This window comes from Echinops telfairi, unplaced genomic scaffold, assembly GCF_000313985.2.
Source record: "Echinops telfairi isolate 266 unplaced genomic scaffold, ASM31398v2 ScPeMD7_2291;HRSCAF=2852, whole genome shotgun sequence".
NCBI classification, from domain to species: domain Eukaryota; kingdom Metazoa; phylum Chordata; class Mammalia; order Afrosoricida; family Tenrecidae; genus Echinops; species Echinops telfairi.
In genome coordinates, this window is record NW_022106189.1 from 5,968,965 (window position 1) to 5,985,777 (window position 16,813).

General features: G+C 41.8%; 1 protein-coding gene and 1 non-coding gene across 2 annotated transcripts; both read left to right on the forward strand.

Moving 5' to 3' along the window:
* Positions 1–7,261, forward strand: LOC101644773 (cytochrome b-c1 complex subunit Rieske, mitochondrial). Its single transcript, XM_004704704.3, has 2 exons — positions 1–248; positions 6,355–7,261. Exons 1-2 carry the CDS (start codon positions 35–37, stop codon positions 6,963–6,965), a joined length of 825 nt encoding a protein of 274 aa, XP_004704761.1. The 5' UTR covers positions 1–34; the 3' UTR covers positions 6,966–7,261.
* Positions 7,262–13,052: 5,791 nt separating this feature from the next.
* Positions 13,053–13,159, forward strand: LOC115870795. Its single transcript, XR_004046922.1, has one exon. It is a non-coding gene; the product is annotated as a U6 spliceosomal RNA (small nuclear RNA).
* The last annotated feature ends 3,654 nt before the right edge of the window (positions 13,160–16,813 follow it).

The window sequence follows — 16,813 nt, forward strand, 5'->3', positions numbered from 1 at the left end:
TGTGACCGGCTCGGCTGTAGGAAGACCTGTCGCCATGTTGTCGGTCGCCGCCCGCTCGGGCCCTTTCGCGCCCGTCCTGTCGGCCACGTCCCGCGGGGTGGTGGGCGCGCTGCGGCCCCTGGTTCAGGCCTCGGTGCCCGCCACGGCAGAGCCGCCTAAGCTGGATTTGAAGCGGCCTTTCCTGTGCCGGGAATCGCTGAGTGGGCAGGCCGCGGGCCGGCCTCTGGTCGCCTCTGTGGGCCTCAATGGTGAGCCGGGCTGAGGGGAGCGCCCGGGGACTGTGGGATCGCCGGCTTCTCGCTCCCTCCCGCCCTGGGCCCAGGGCGGCAGCTAGGAGCGGGCGGGCGGAGGCGGGCTGTCTAGTGTTCGGTGTGGCCGAGCTGAGCGACCTTGGACAGACTCCGTCAGGGCCTCACCCGTGCGCGGTCGCCGCTGCCACGGGTGATCGTTGCGACCCTCCAGCTCTGGTGGGATGGCGAGTCTTTCCATCGGGCGAGGCCAGTTAAGCTCCCAGCCACAGACCTTCGTACTAAGTTGAAGAACTATGGCGTCTGAGTGCTTCCAGCAGTTTGGTGGCCACTGTGCTGCTTACAAGTCGTGTGCCCTTGGGCAGTTGGCCCATGTTTTCCCACACTGGTGAAATGCTTTTGGTGATTGTACCGCCTTCATGGGGATGTTGTGACACGTGGGAAATCTATTGAAGCGTTTTGGGCCCTTAATGCTCAAGAAGCAGGTTTACTATTAACACTTGGGAAGTTGTCGCCCCTTCACCAGCCCTGATCACTTCAGAGACCTTGCCTGTCGCCCCCCTGAAACAATCCCTCCACCCAACCCCCCAAGGTGAGATCCAGAGTCAAGTGTCAACAGTGATTTAAGGCACACCATAATCAAGTTCATCCCCAAGAACAGGCATAAGTTGATGCTCCCAGTAGCAGATGAGGGGAGGTGGCTACTGGCAGTAGGGCACACACAGTGTGTACCTGGTAGTGGGAGAGCATGGGTTGCCCTCCCCTTGTGCTTGTCCCTAGGTGGCGGACCTCACCATATGTTCTGTGCCTTGTCTGCTGTTTGTAAAAACTGGGATGGTGTTTGGCATCATTGGAAATACTGGAAACTAGTTTTAAAGGGAGGGTGTCCTTCCAGCGCAATTCCAGCCCTCTCCAGACCTGCTTGATCCATCCTGCTCCAGCTTGGTCCCATTTATCGTTGAGTTGCTGGCCCTCATCCTCTATGCTGACCAATTACCCTTGCTCCTTTTTCTCATCATTCACCTTCCCATCAGTTTTCTGTATACATTTTTTAATTCCCCTATGTCTTTGACAGCACATACTATTTTCCACTCTATTGCATTTACTGCTGAGTCTTTTTGACTTGAGGGCATGGAGAATGGATGCTTTTTTTTCCTATCTCCCCCAACCCCTGATTGCTAGGGGACATCAGCATTTGTTGAATGTCCCGGGGCAGAGGATCCCTGGTGGTGTAGTGGTTATGAGTTGGGCTGTTAACTGCAAAGTCAGCAGTTCAAAACCACCAGCCACTCTGAGGGAAAAAGATGGGACTCTCTACAGTCCTGGAAACTCACAGGGATAGTTCTCCCCTGTACTATAGGGCCCCTATGAGTGCGTAGATTTTGATGGCAGTGAGTTTAGTTTGGTCCTGCCCCAGGCAGGGTTCAAATATCTGTTACATACCAAGCCCACTTTTGGAACCTGTGGGTGAGATACAGTAGAGGTGGGAAAAAAATCAATGGAGGTAAAACACATCTTTGGGATTTGTCAGGTGGTTAAAATTGGGAAGTAAGATGACTTGTAAAAAAACTTTTAAGAACAGGCTAAAAACAACTTTAAAACAGTCTTGGTAACAACAGCTAAGCACTTGGCTGCTAACCAAAAGGTTAGGAATTTAAATCCATCCAGCGGCTCCCCTGGAGAAAAACCTAGCAATCTGCTGCTGTGAAGATTATAGCCTTAAAACCCTGGGCCACTTCTCATATGGGGTTACTGTTAGTTGAAAATTGACTCAATGGAACCTAGCAATAATACAATACTAGACTCTTCTGTAATTACGCCTTCCACTAATCACATTAAAATCTGCATAGATTTCTCGCAAGATGTGTATAATGATGGAAATGGGGCCTGGAAAACTGAATCAAAGTTCCTTGAGTTCGGGGTTGAGGGCAGTGCTATATGAGGGAGTTTCAGAAAGTTCTTGAAAAATTGAATTTGTGTTAAAAGAATTTTTGAAACCTCCTCAAATTCTGGTAGCAGGCTTTGGCAACTCACATAAAAGGCCTGCTACCAGAATTTGAGGGAGTTTTAAAAGCTCCTTTATAAAAAAATTCAAGTTTTCTGTGAATTCTTTGAAGCTCATTCATATAGCACTGCCCTCAACACAGAAACTTGGTTAGTTTTCTCTATTTCTAGAGGATGCTTCCGTAAGTATCTGATTTTGCTGTAAGATAAAATTAAATCTAACACTTTTGCTATTTAAAGTCAGATTATACTGTTTATACTATTTAGAGAGATTTTTGCACTATACAGTTTTAATATTTCAAATGTACTTGGTGTTGTATTTCTTGTTATTTGCTAATGAGTTAATTCCAACTCATAGCAACCATGTGTGGCAGTACAGCTGCCCCATAGGGTTTTTGAGGGTGTAATCTTTTTGATTGTTTTTAAGATCATTTTATTGGGAGCTCTTACAGCTCAATCCATACATCAATTGTATCAAGCATATTTGTACACATGTTGTCCTCATTTTCTAAACATTTACTTTCTATTTGAGCTCTTGGTATCAGCTCTTTTTTTCCCTCCTTCCCCCCACCCTCCCACCCATGTGAACCCTTGATAAATTATAAATAATATTTTCATATCTTACACCCACTGCTGTCTCCCTTCACCCACATGTCTGTTGTTCATCCCCTTCGGGTGGTGATGGTGGTTGGGTGTCAGTCATTGCAATCGGTTCCCCCTTCCTGAGGGTGTAACACCGTTTACTAAGTTTCACTATCATTTATGAATGCTTATGACTTGTATACAATTACTTATTTTGAAAACCATCTGAAAAGCATTTGCAATGCATTATGTAAGTATATCATTCTTTTGAAACTAACAGTTTCTGTAAGTGAAAGATCATTAGTGTCCCCTTTTCTAGAAAGGAAAATTTACCAACTCCCTAAAACAAATAAACACTTTGCCAAGAAATTTGCTTCCTGAAACATGCTTAAATGTGGTGCCGGTAAGTTAATTGACAGACATCTGAAAACATAGGAGAAAAGGATTTTACTTAGTTCCATTTATTTATTCCCCTCACCAGTTTTATTGGCATGTAATTCACATGTTAAACAATTCAATAGTTCAGTCACATCAAGAAGTGTACAGTCATCACCACAATCACAGTTTTGGAACATTTTCTTCATTCTTATATTCATCATTATTTCCTCATTTCTCCCCCAATTTCTCCTGTTATACCCCAAAGGAAACATTCATCCTGTTACTGTCTCTGTAAATTCATCCATCCTTGATTTCATGTACAGAAAAAGCATTAAAAAACAAAAAGGAATAACAAAGTGAAACAAAACCCTCAATTTGGAAAGAAAGCAAAATATTAAAAACGAATAAATTTAAATGAATCAGGAAGGTGCTAAATCAATCTAAGTGCACATGGAATAATCTCATTTCCAATGCAGTCTGCATGTTAGTAAGGCTATTTACATCCCTGGTCCATGGTCACAGGGCTTAATTTACATGTGTTTCCCCTTAATTTTTTAAAATTGAAACAGCTTTAAAATGGGTCAAAAGGAAGATCAAATGATAGTACATTTTGACCTATCTGTCTGCCATAATCGATGGTACAATGCTCTTTGTCTTGATCATGGTTATTCCCATCCCTTAACTATGATTGGAGGGGTCTCACCAGTAGCTATATTCATGAATACACCCTTCAAATGGACTTTGGACTTCCACTGTTATCCATAACCTGAAAACTAGGTGTTCACAATTTCAGCTCTGATGTTATTCCCTCCTTTAGATTTGGATTATATTTACAGTCCTTGGATCACACAGGCTAGTGTGCTTCTTCCTTGTGGACTTGGCTGCTTGTTTGAAAACTGGCCTTTAAAGATCACAGACTATGCTAGGCAGGCACCATCTACTTTCTTCACCACACATTGCTGTAGCACCCAGACCTTCAATGATCTTTTCATGAGGGTGGACATTAAGCAGGTCCATGCTATAAAAATTAATTGTGCTTAAATAGGGTCTAGAATTAAGTGCAAGTCCTAAATTTATTCATGCGTCTATGATTTATATATGTCTCGGTTCACCTTAGAATCTTTGTTATTTTGTGTTAGAGAACATTATCAATTACACCCCCCCCCTCCTTACCCCTGGCATCACTTGCACTGCTAACAAGTCAATGCTGACTTATAGCGACCCTGTTGGGCAGGGTAGAACTGCCTCTGTTAGTAGTTTCTGAGCCTGCAAATCTTCACAAGAGTAGAAGGCCTCTTTTTCTCTGGAGCTGGTTGGCTGTTTGGAACTGCTAACTGTACATTTAGCAGTCCAGTGTGTCATTAGCCAATGGTATAGAACTTAAAACTATTGAGAAAAGGAGGTTGTATGAGTATAGGCTCCCTACAAACCATAGTATGTGAATTGTTGACTTGTACAGATTAACTTTTAAGTGACTGGACACTATTTACAGAAACAATGGGGTTGATGATAGAGCATATTTTCCAATAATATTCCTTCACAACAGCAGAGCCTTGTCTACCAGATTAATAGCTATCATAATGAAGCAAGGAAAGCATTAAAGTAGGAAGTATGTGGTAGTTCCAGGGCACCCTCAAGGCACAAAATTCAAACCAACGTCCATTGTCCACCAGCTCTGTGCCCTTGGGCAAGTAATTATCTACCTCTTCTCACACTAGGGATTTTCAGCCTTATGTCCAAAGGGAACAGGTGAGTTTGGGGTAGAAAAGGTCGCTTAAAAGGAGGGTAAGGGGAAGGTGGGGGAGAAAAGGGAAGTCGATTACAATGATCTACATTTAACCCCTTCCCTGGGGACAGACAACAAAATAGTAGGTGAAAGGAGACACTGGACAATGTAAGACGTGCAAAAATAATAATTTATAAATTACCAAGGGTTCATGAGGGAGGGGGAAGGTGGGGGAGGAAGGGGAAAAAATGAACTGATACCAAGTGCTCAAGTAGAAAAGTGTTTTGACGGTGATGGCAACAAATGTACAAATGTGCTTGACACATGGATGTATATGTGATAAGAGTTGTATGAGCCCCCAATAAGACGATTTTTTAAAAAAATAGACCATATAAGGGGGTCTCGGGAAGCTTGTGGAAGGAGATAAAGAATAATAGAATTTTCCCATGACATTTTTGAGCCTACTTATTTATTCATCATGTGTTTTACACAAGTGGTTACATGTTGTATGACCTGCCCCATGGGGGGACTGCAGTGAAATAGAAAGCCAGTGCTCCTACCCTTATAGACGTGATTACCCTTCATTGAGGACAGCGGATGAATCATCTTGGTCATTCCCTTATTAAATTTTAAAGAATTCTGCAGACTTCTTTGATAATGATGGCTGCCTGTTTTGGTAACATCATTCTTGAAAGGAATACTTAAATACCAGAATATTTTTGCAGTGTATAGTCAGTGTTTTCTTGCAATGATTCTTAGCAGTGTTGTAGGAGAGCACATAGGTAGGGGTTTAAGTTTAAATATTTGCCTTACGACAATCTCACATCAGCCTGCAGTGAGGACTAGATAGGAGTGCTTTAAAGGAGCCCTGGTGGCACAATAGATTAAATGCTGGCTGCTAACCACTGCCCATGTGCTCTGCAGGAGAAAGGACCTGCCCATCTGCTCCCTTGCAGATTTCAGCTTCGGCACTGGGGGAGTTCTACTCTGCCATGTAGGGACACCATGAGTCCGGTTTGACTGGATGGCACACCACAACAGATGAGTTTTAGGGTCCCTTCTAAGGTCCTGGCAGGGAGAGTGTTCAGAAATGGAATTATTGCTGTTTGCAGTGCTGTTTAAATTTTTGCACCAAACTTTTTGAAGAATTCTGAATCAGCAGTGTTATAGGAGGATCTCAGTTCACAGATATTATTCTGTGCTTTCTTACCAATGATGGACAGTGGCTGACTTCATTTCATTTTTAATATTTTATATGCTGGCACTGCCAATTTGACAATTTCTGAGAACAGTGAGTACCTTATCTAACATTTTGAGTGTGGCTTTTGCTTGTTCATCTATAAGTCTGTTTTCCAGTAAATATATTCCTTTCAGGGTGCTCATCTAACTGTGTCTTTCAACCTTTGTGTCTTGCAGTTCCTGCTTCTGCACGCTATTCCCATACAGACGTCAAAGTGCCTGACTTCTCTGACTATCGTCGTGCTGAAGTGTTAGGTAGTACAAAGTCCTCAAAAGAGAGCAGCGAGGCCAGAAAAGGGTTCTCCTATTTGATCACTGCAGCTACCACCGTGGCTGCCACATATGCGGCCAAGAATGTTGTCTCCCAGTTTGTTTCCAGCATGAGTGCTTCAGCTGATGTGTTGGCCATGTCGAAAATTGAAATCAAGTTATCTGATATTCCAGAAGGCAAGAACATGGCCTTCAAATGGAGAGGCAAACCTTTGTTTGTGCGTCATAGAACCAAGAAGGAAATTGAACAGGAAGCTGCAGTCGAAATGTCCCAGTTGAGGGATCCGCAGCATGATTTAGAACGAGTAAAGAAGCCAGAGTGGGTTATCCTGATAGGTGTTTGCACTCATCTTGGTTGTGTCCCCATCGCAAACGCAGGAGATTTTGGTGGTTATTACTGCCCTTGCCATGGGTCACACTACGATGCATCGGGCAGAATCAGGAGAGGGCCTGCACCACTCAACCTGGAAGTTCCTTCATATGAGTTCATGAGTGAAGATTTGGTGGTGGTTGGTTAGAGACTTGGATTCATGTCATAAGCATCTTGAAGTCTTCATGTCACTGTAGAAGAGTTATTTGAGAGCAAGCTGTCTGTCCTTCAAGTTGGTTAATTAAAATGCTTAAGAATTGCTAATAATGTATTTGCAAACATTGAGAAGTAAATAGAATATAATGTTGAATACTTTAAAGCATTCACCTAATAAAACCATTTTTGAACATTGTTAAGTGCAGCCATGGACTTGAAAGGTATCTTGCCTTTGATAGTTAATTAAAAATTACACACTTGGTGTACAAGGCATTTGTGCTAAATCTATAGTCGACTTTCTCGTTTTTTTTGCCTAGCTATTTGGTTCCTTTTGTTGTATCGGGGTCACAAATCCTACATATGGTCGTGTTTAGAATGAGGTGAAATGGGTGGTTAGTCTCAGGTACTTCTGGGAGGTCTTCTGACATTGGCAGGAGCTGCCCCAAGTTTCCTTTTTCCCATACTCGGTCATCTGTTCCTTTGCCCTTGAAAACTTCTGACTGGTTTTCCTTCCTCCTGTGTGATTGGGATGGTGATTAGTTAAATATAATCTGTGGGCAAGAATTTTCAGTGAGGAATTTGAAGCTCATCTAGCTGACTTCTTGTCTTTGTGACAAGCCAGAGCATTTTAATCCACAAGGAGATTGACAGTGGCTGCAACCGAGTGGTGGGTGGGGCATTGGAGCCTGGTGAATTTGGTAAGTGTTGGACGGTTCACCATAAAGTTCATAAAAGAGACCAGCTGCTCCTTAGGAGAAAGGTTAGGTTAGCTGCTCTGTAAAGAGCATCAACCCCTATATAAGGTTGCTGTGAGTTGGAATTGACTCAAAGGCAGTGGGCATGGGCTTGGATTATTAACTGGGAATAATTTTTTAAAATTGGGAGTAAGTTTCATTTCCTTCATTCTGACTTAGGGTACTTCTGTCCCCAGAGCTCTGAATCTACCCTATTAAAAGAGATTAGTGAGTCAGATAAACTAAGATCCTGATGATTTTGTTTCTGTAATTAGATTTTGAGACGTCTTCCAATTGAATTTGCTATCTTAAAACCAGCACACTTAATGATTATAACTATATATATATGTATATATATATATATGAGGTTAGGTTTATACAGCGTGAATGAGTATAACAGCTAATTAGTCCACACAGCAGTACAGAGGGTTCAGTTCACTTAAGTGGAACAGGTAATGTACTGGAAGTCCCTCAACTCACAAAGGCTGCAAGGTCCAATGTCAAGGAAGCAGTGGAGTCCTCCCTCAGGCAAGGCAAGCAGTCGGCCTGTAGGCAGCAGGCAGCAGGATGGGTTACTAACAGGCAGTAGCTCAGTGAAGCAGCCCCAGATGGTATATTGAAAGCAAGCAATGCAAGGTGACAGGATCCATCAAGTTCAAGCAACATGATGCTTGGCTCACAGGGAGTGTAGCTCACTGGTTGAGGCAGAGAACTAGTTAAAAGCAGCAGCACACACATCACCAGAGAGGCAGGCTTTGCAGAGCCATTTATCTCTGCAGCCCTACCCCCACCCCAAACTGACCTGATTAATCCCACATGTTCCTATTGGCCAGGTTGGTACAATAAACCTGTCACCCCCATACTACCCAGTAAAGTAAGATAATCCATTTTCTAATGAAATGGCCAGGGGTCTGTCATTTGACATCTGGGACATTTGTTTTCTCCTTTATAAAAATAGGATTGTTGGACTAAACCCTTCCTAGTGTATACTCCCCATCCCCCTAAAAATGGGAATTGATTTATTTTAGCTGAGTGTTGACTGATGCTGTCATGAGCATTGATTGTGGATCCAAGTAAGACGAAATCCTTGACAGCTTCAATATTTTCTCCATTTGTGATAATACCTATTGGTTCGGTTAGGATTTTGGTCTTTCATACTGAAGGCTGCAATCCTTGATCTGATCAAGTGCTTCAGACCCTTAGTTCCCGCAAGCAAAGTTGTGTCATTTTAGGTACTGCAAGTTGTAAATAAGTCTTCCTCCAGCAGTGACCCATCAATAGACTGGGGCATAGGAATAATTGTGAAGACGATGCAGGACCAGGCAGGGTTTCATTCTGTTGTGCATAGGGTCGCTATGGGTCAGAGCCGACTCGGCACCTAGCAAGCGTCTGTTGTACTTGCGGTGTGTAGTAGTATAATGAGGTCTGAGCTCACTGAAACAATAGAGTATACCTTTCACAAAAGTACTCAGCTGGAGGTGGGGGGTGGGTACTGGTACTTTAAAGGGCATCTGTAGCCTTTTTATTGTCTCAACTATTATAGAGTAGTACTAGCGTTAGAGGAGTGGTAGTTGTTTTGGAATAGAAATGCCAACTGTGCGCTTGTGGGGATATTGGTGCACAGTTAGTATCCTAAACACTTGTGCTTCTGCCAGAAATGTTAGCAGCAGCCACTTTCCTGTGGAGAAAATAGCACCCCATATTACTGTCTCACCTAGAAATGAGACCTCAAAATATTCCCCACTAGCCCATATTTCATGTTTCAAACATCAAAACACCACTGTATTAGCGGATAGCCGGTAATGGAAGAGCCAAACAGGAAGTTTGCTGATTCCTGGATTTTGTCTCACAGGGCCTTCTGGAAATGCTGTACGTGGTAGGCTGCTATGACGGCTACTGTTCGATTTCAATATTCCATTCAGTCTCTGAAGACATTATTCTACAAGTGATAGGACAAGCACAATTGGCTTTTTGGTTATTTTTAGGAAACAGTCCTAAATTTTAAGGGGAATAACTTTAAAAAGAAGGACATCTGATTAGTTGACATCAGATTGAGGAACCTCAGTTGCGTCAATAGTTCGAAACTCCTAAGGAGAAAGATGAGGCTTTCCACTCCCATAAGCAGTGACAGTCTCAGAAACTCGGGTCAGTTTTGTCCTGTCCTATAGGGTCCTCGTGAGTCAGAATTGACAGTGAAGTTGGTTTTTGGTTTGACATCAGTTCATCAGTGTACCATGTTTCACCTAGAGAAAAATCCTGGGACAATCTTGAAAGCCATGCTTTAAACAGTGGTTGTAGAAAATAGCCTCAGAAAATTTGGCTTCATTTATTATAGATAATGACAAATTTACTTTGGTCTCTCTGAACATACCTCTGTAAGATCTATGTTGGACTCGATCTGAGTGTATAGCGGTCATTTGTCCTCGTTTGATGTGTACAGCTGGAGGTCAAAATGGGCTTTTAGTACCTTCATTTTTCTAAACAGTAGGAACATATTGATCTTTATGTCAAAAGTTATTCTTCATATTCACAATGCTAAAAATGCCATTTTCTGCTTGAAAAAAAAGGCACTTGAATTCCACAGCATTTATATATTAACCTCAAATAAATGTCGACATAGCTGTCAAGTAAACTAGTGGTTAAGGTTATAGGCCCAGATTCTGGGTTCTAATCCTGGCTCTGCTAGTTCTTGAATTTATGACTTGCGATGTTATTTATCTCTGTTCCTATCTTTCCTCATCTGAACATGGTCATGTTAGGAATCAGTGTATCAGTATGTCTCACTTGCTTAAATATGACAATGTCAAAATCCCTTCACATGGAATCTCTTCAAGGTCTTCCTGGCTGCTTCCCATCAGTAAACCCTTTGCTCCAAGAACACAGAGCTTGCTTGTTAACCTGCAATGTCTGTGCTGTATTCTGTTTCTCCGTGTTGGTCCTACTGCCTTGTGCCCTTTGCTTGCCCTTCTCTTGGCTAAGTCATCCTTTACTTGCTCTTCCAGATTCTGCTTTGGGCCAGTGCCCTGCAAGGAACCAACCCTAAGTCACAGTCCTAAAAAAAAAAAATTCCCCAAAGAATCAGGGGCATATCTATTTTATTGTAAAGTTCAATTTCCTGGTTTGACTCCCCATAGCAGACAGAGAGTGAGGCCCATGCCTGACCTAGCACTCCGCCATGGTTAGGGAAATGAGGGGCTGACTGACATCACTGGAGATGAAACATTTCCAGGGAGAATTTTGTAGATATCAGGTGTGATATTTCAAAGAATAGAACAATCATACAATGTACTTTATGTATTTAAAGATCTTTATAGGACACCAGGTCAGAGTAAAGATATTTGGGTTTTAAATTTAGATTTTGTTCCCAGAAGACAAAATGGAGAATGAATGCAAGATATCAAGAAACAAATGATTTTATTTTATTTCCATTTGCTTATTAATGACCTTTCTTCTACAATATTGTATACTGGCTAGTATAAAACTTTAACAGCAAAAGGTCTGTCCTTTAGTGTTCCATTTCCAATATTTTTAAGTAAAATGGAATAATTTTATTATTCTACCATTTTATCTCATTTTTATCCACTTTCCATCCTGGCAGTCAAGGGGAGCACTTTAATTTTAAGAAATATATATATATCTTATCACGCAGGAGAATTAATCAATTTCTCCTCTGGGGTTGTAGGAAGATTTGAGAATTGTTTTCTCCTTCAAACATTCAGTACTACTTGTTAGAGGTTACGAATGTCTTGCCAGGAAATGAAGGTAAAATGGCTTCTACTCTAGATACTTACAGGCGACCTAAATACACTACAAAAGAAAGACCACTCAAGTATTTGTTTTTGCAAATGCTTCTAAAATAGATTGCAATAGATCAGAAATCTCTGGGCTGTAACACACAAATTAATTTTTGAAGGGTTTCATCAGTATCTTTGTAATAACTATAATGATCAACATCAACTGAAAATCCCAAATTCAATAAACTACATATTATATTTTTGCAGCTATTATCCTAAATTTGGGTCAATTTGAGCACAAAAGCTGGCCTTTGAAGCCCTTATCTGATGAGAATATTTGCAAAAGTAAGACATGAAAGTGAATAAATAATAGACTTTTATACATTTTTTAAAAGGCAAACAAAACCTTGGCCCTTTAGTTAAAAAGGGAAAAGAGCAAATCCATTTCACATTGTTTTCCATTTTCTACATGGCTACGTGGCTAGAATTCCAATTCACATCTCTTCCTTTAATGAGGGAATGCCTGCTTTCTTAGTTCTACTGAGACACTTTCTCCTGTGACCCATCTTGGACACATGACAACTGATTTCAGCTTTATAAAAATCATACTGGAAATTATATACCTCTTAGTAAATAATTATGTATTAGATCATTTTGAACATAAACCTCAAATAATGGGTACCGAAAGTATATAAACTGTAAAGTCCCACATAAAGGCACAGAGCATTACTTAGTGTTGTAGGAAGTTAATCAAAAGTGTGGCTTCTAGGGTCCTGTTCAGGAAATGACAAGGGGGCCACATCTGATCTCCTCTGGCTTCCGTTTGGAGAAGGATAATACAACTCCACATCTTCCCAAGGAAGGTTCCCCTGAGGGAGAGGTCAGGCATGCCTCCGCTCTCCACCCTTCTTAATAGTATGCTGACACCAACGGTTCCTCCCAAGGCACCTAACTTCTCTGTCATTTCAATGGCCACATACAACTCCCAAACCATGCTCCGGATTATGGGGGTTTATTAGGGAAGCTAACAGGTTACCACAAGTTAAGATCAAGAAACATTAAGGATACAGTCATTTTGTCTGGAGCAGACCTTCTTAGTCATGTGAGCAGTCATCTCTCTCTGGTCCTTAGCCTTTCCGTCATGCTACCCATTGGCCTTTGCCCTGCTTGAACAAGTGTTAGAAAGCACCTTTAGTATTTACCTCATTCTGCAAGCCAGCCTCCTGGCCAAAGGCACTCAGCTTTCACTCGTTCTGTGGACAAGGAAGCCCAATGTTCTGCCTTATAGTCCCTGCTACTTCTCGGCTCTGTCACATGGTCTTGGGCCTATGTCCTCTGATGCCTTGACCACTTAGGCAGGAGTCTGATGCATGCCCTAGTAGCTCTTTCTCTTCTGTTCCTGCTTGTGAGATGGCTTACTTTTATGCCCAGTGGAGTGACCTAACTGAGCAATCCCTGAGTTAAGAGTCCTCTACACCTATTTGCATGCTCCTCACCATTCATTTGGCAGGACTTTCAAAGACTTTAGATAGGAGATCCATACCAAGTAATTTAATTTCATTGAAAGTTCACACATGCATGGGTTTATTCAAAACAAGAAGTTTAGACATGGTGCTTGCTTCAGCGACACATAGACTAAAATTGGAGCGATACAGAGAAGATTAGCCTGGCCCCTGTGCAAGGATGACCTGCAAGTTCGGGAAGCATTCTATATTTTTAAAGAAAAAAAAAAAGATGTTTACACATGTCTCTGTTATCAGTGGGTGGGCACAGACAAGATCTCTTCGTAATACATCTATCTTAGGGTGCCTTTAAAATAATGGTTTAATCAAAACAGTGCTTTCCTAAGGGATCTATTGGGCCAATTAAATTCAAGACAGAGAAGTCAGCTCAGAAGGTTATAGCCACGATTTGGGGGGGTTTCAGAAGGGTAATCCTGATAGATCCACCCACCCCCCACCCCCCGGACATGAAAAGGGCTAATTTGAAGAAGTTTTAGGAAAATTGAAAATGACACTGATGAAAAAAAGGTCGAGACTTGTGCTAAAGGTCTTTAAAAAAAAAATCACATTAATGCACTTGCTCGTTCTTTGAGGGTAGCAAGAGAATTTTACTAGGAAACCCTACCCCATCTACCGTAGAGGCCTGGTCTTGCTTGATTCAGACTTCTTTTTGTTCCACAATCTCAAAGAACACTTAAAGGGGCTACAATTTGAGTACCTCAAGGATGCCCAAACTACTGGTTTGATGTGGTAGAAATCAAAGAGCCAAACAGTCCTTGGGGAAGGATTCGAGAGATGGAAACTGCCTTCAGAAGAGTATAAGACCTAGATGGGGGATATGTCAGAAAACCAAAGCTTCATGCTTTGATATTTTTGTTTAATAAAGGTTTCTATGATTTTATGGCAATACTTTCGACTTAAGGCTTGTATAGCAGGGAGGGAATAGATGGCACTTAACATGTGCACAAGGTACACAGAAAGGCAATTTTGGTGGAAGTATTTCCCTGTGTTGTTTGTGGTTCACGAATCCAAGACTGATACTCATCCGACATTCAAATATGCTTTGGTCCCCGGAAGTTCAAATTTGCATGAGTACATAATTTTGATGCTAAAGAGATCAAAGCTGAACTTTTCCATGGTAATGATTCACACTGTAGTTTTTTTTTTTTCCCATTTAGCTTTAAAAGGGATATTACTAATTGAATCCAAAAGCTGGTTCTTTGAAATGATCAAGAAAATAGATAAAGCTATTGTGGGTTCCGTTAAGAAAAATACAAGGCAAAACAAAAATATACGAAGAAAAGAGCTAGCCATCATTACCTAATGAAAGAGATACAAATAGTAATAGAAGAATACGACTCTATGGCAACAGAGTTATAAAACTCAGGGGGCTGATGATTCCTTAGCAAAATGTAAATGGCCAGAATCCACCCAAGAAATAGAAACCTTGACTAGACCAATTACTACAGATGGGCTTGATTCAATGTGTAAAGTTGCCATAGTTGTATGGCTTCATGTCTAGTTCTAGATACCACGTTAAAGAAAAGATGATCCCACTATTGTTGAAACTTTAAACTCTCCAGAGCTTCTCTAGTTTTACTTTGCAGACACTCACCAGGGAATCTTGTTAAGAATGCATATTTTGATTCTAGAGGCCCGGAGTGCGGCCTGAGGTTTTGTATTTCTAACAAGTTCCTGGATGATGCCCATACTTTTGGTCCAGGACCCATTTTTTTTTCTGTTTATTTATTTTATTATTTTTAAAATCATTTTATTAGGGGCTCATACAACTCTTATCACAATCCATACATATATCAATTGTGTAAAGTACATTTGTACACTCATTGCCCTCATCATTCTCAAAACATTTGCTCTCCACCTAAGCCCCTGGCATCAGCTCCTCATTTTTCCCCTCCCTCCCCACTCCCCATACCCTCATGAACCCTTGGTAATTTATAAATTATTATTTTGCCATACCTTGCCCTGTCTGATGTCTCCCTTCACCCACTTTCCTGTTGCAGGACACATTCTTTGAATTAACAAAATTCTGTACTGCGGGTGTGTAGTAAGTTAAGACATGCATCTACCATAAATTTAATGTTAAAATCTAATATTAAATATTATGCAAATGTGAGATCAGTCTCACTTCTCTAATACATGAAAAGTTATACAAATACTAGTAAAATATAACAAGGTAGAAAAGAATAAACTTTGACCAACTAAGGATTACTTCAGGAGCCTAAGGTGATTGGGTATCAACACTGGAATTAAATTTTAAAAATACAAGCATATAAAGACATCAAAAGATGTGGAGAAAACACTCCTGCACAGAGTTAAATAAAATTGAGGAAGGGGAATCTTTGCAAATATGAGGAAGATTACCAAAACCAATAGCAAAAATTTGGAATTGTGAAAGTGGTGGGTTGGCATTTCAAACACGCCCAACAGCACATCAGAAGAAAGCCTGGCCAGCAACTCTCAGAGGGTGCAGCCTTGAAGCGCCCCAGAGCACGATTCTCCTCGGAAACACATGGGTTTCCGTAAGTCTCCAGTGCGACCAACAATAACCAAGCAATCTCGCCGGTTAGGGCTAGCTAGTGACACCACCTGTCCCTGGGAGTCCCTACCGATGTTTGGAAGGCTTTTGCAAATGCAAGAAATAGGACAGGAAAAGGAAATAATCAGAATAAATACTGAAAAGAAGAGGAAAAGCTATTTTTTTTTCTGCTGATAATATAACATTTTCAGAAAACCTAGAGACTAAGTAAAAGAACACTAGAATTTAGAATTTGATAAAGTGTGAGATTCAAGAGAAATCTTAAAAAATAAAAGCTTTCATTACATTAGCTGACTCACTTCCATCAACTCAATTCTGACTCATAGCCACCGTTTAGGACAGGGGTGAACTACCTCTGTGGGTTTCTGAGACTGTAACACTATGGAAGTGGAAAGGGTCTTTCCCTGGACATTAAATACACTCTCCTAAAAATGAGAATGAGGAAACTTTATAATTGTAAGTTATAAGAGGGTAGCAATTGTATTTTTGTGTAAGCCAGCATCCTTGTTTCCTAGATTGGTGACTGGCACCTTAAAACCAAATTCAATGCAATTGAGTTAATGCGGGTGCACAGCCACCCTATAGGGCAGGGTAGAACTGCCTCGGAGCGGGTGTGTGTGTGTGGGGGGGGGGGGGGGGGGGGGGTGGGGGGGTGGGGGGGGGGGGGGGAGGGGTTAAGACTGTAAATCTTCACAGGAATAGAGAGCCTCATCTTTTCCCCATGCAGCAGAGAGTAGTTCCCAATGGTTGACCTTGAAGCTAGCCCCCCCCCCCCAAGGCAGAACCACTCTGCAAACTGCTCTGCCTGGCACGTGTTGTTGTTGTTCGGTGCCACTGAATCGGCTCTGACACAGGGCAAACCTTTGCACAAAAGAACAAAGCACGGCCGGTCCCGTGCCACCCTCACAACTCTTCCTGTGCTTGAGCCCACCTTACAGCCCCTGTCTCAATCCATCTCCTTGAAGGCCTCCTGTTTTGCTGCCCCTCCACTTTACCAAACATGATGCCATTCTCTAGGCACTGGGATCTCCTGACAACATGCCCACAGTCTGTAAGATGAAGTTTTGCCATCTTTGCCTCTAAGGAGCCCTCTGGCGGTACTTCTTCCAACATAGATCAGTTTGTTCTATTAGCAGTCCATGGTACTTTCAATATTCTCTCCCAGTCCACAATTCAAATCCATCGATTCTTCTTTGGTTTTCCTTACTCAGCGTCCAACTTCCACACGCATATGAGGCAATGGACAATACCATGGCTTGGGTCAGGTGCACTTTCATCCTCAAACTGAACATCCTTGCTTTAGAGTCTAAAGT

Coding starts and splice junctions, on each gene's coding strand:
- LOC101644773 (XM_004704704.3), top strand. CDS start 35: ATGTTGTCGGTCGCCGCCCGCTCGGGCCCTTTCGCGCCCGTCCTGTCG. Junction 249..6,354: donor CGCCTCTGTGGGCCTCAATG/GTGAGCCGGGCT, acceptor TGTGTCTTGCAG/TTCCTGCTTCTGCACGCTAT.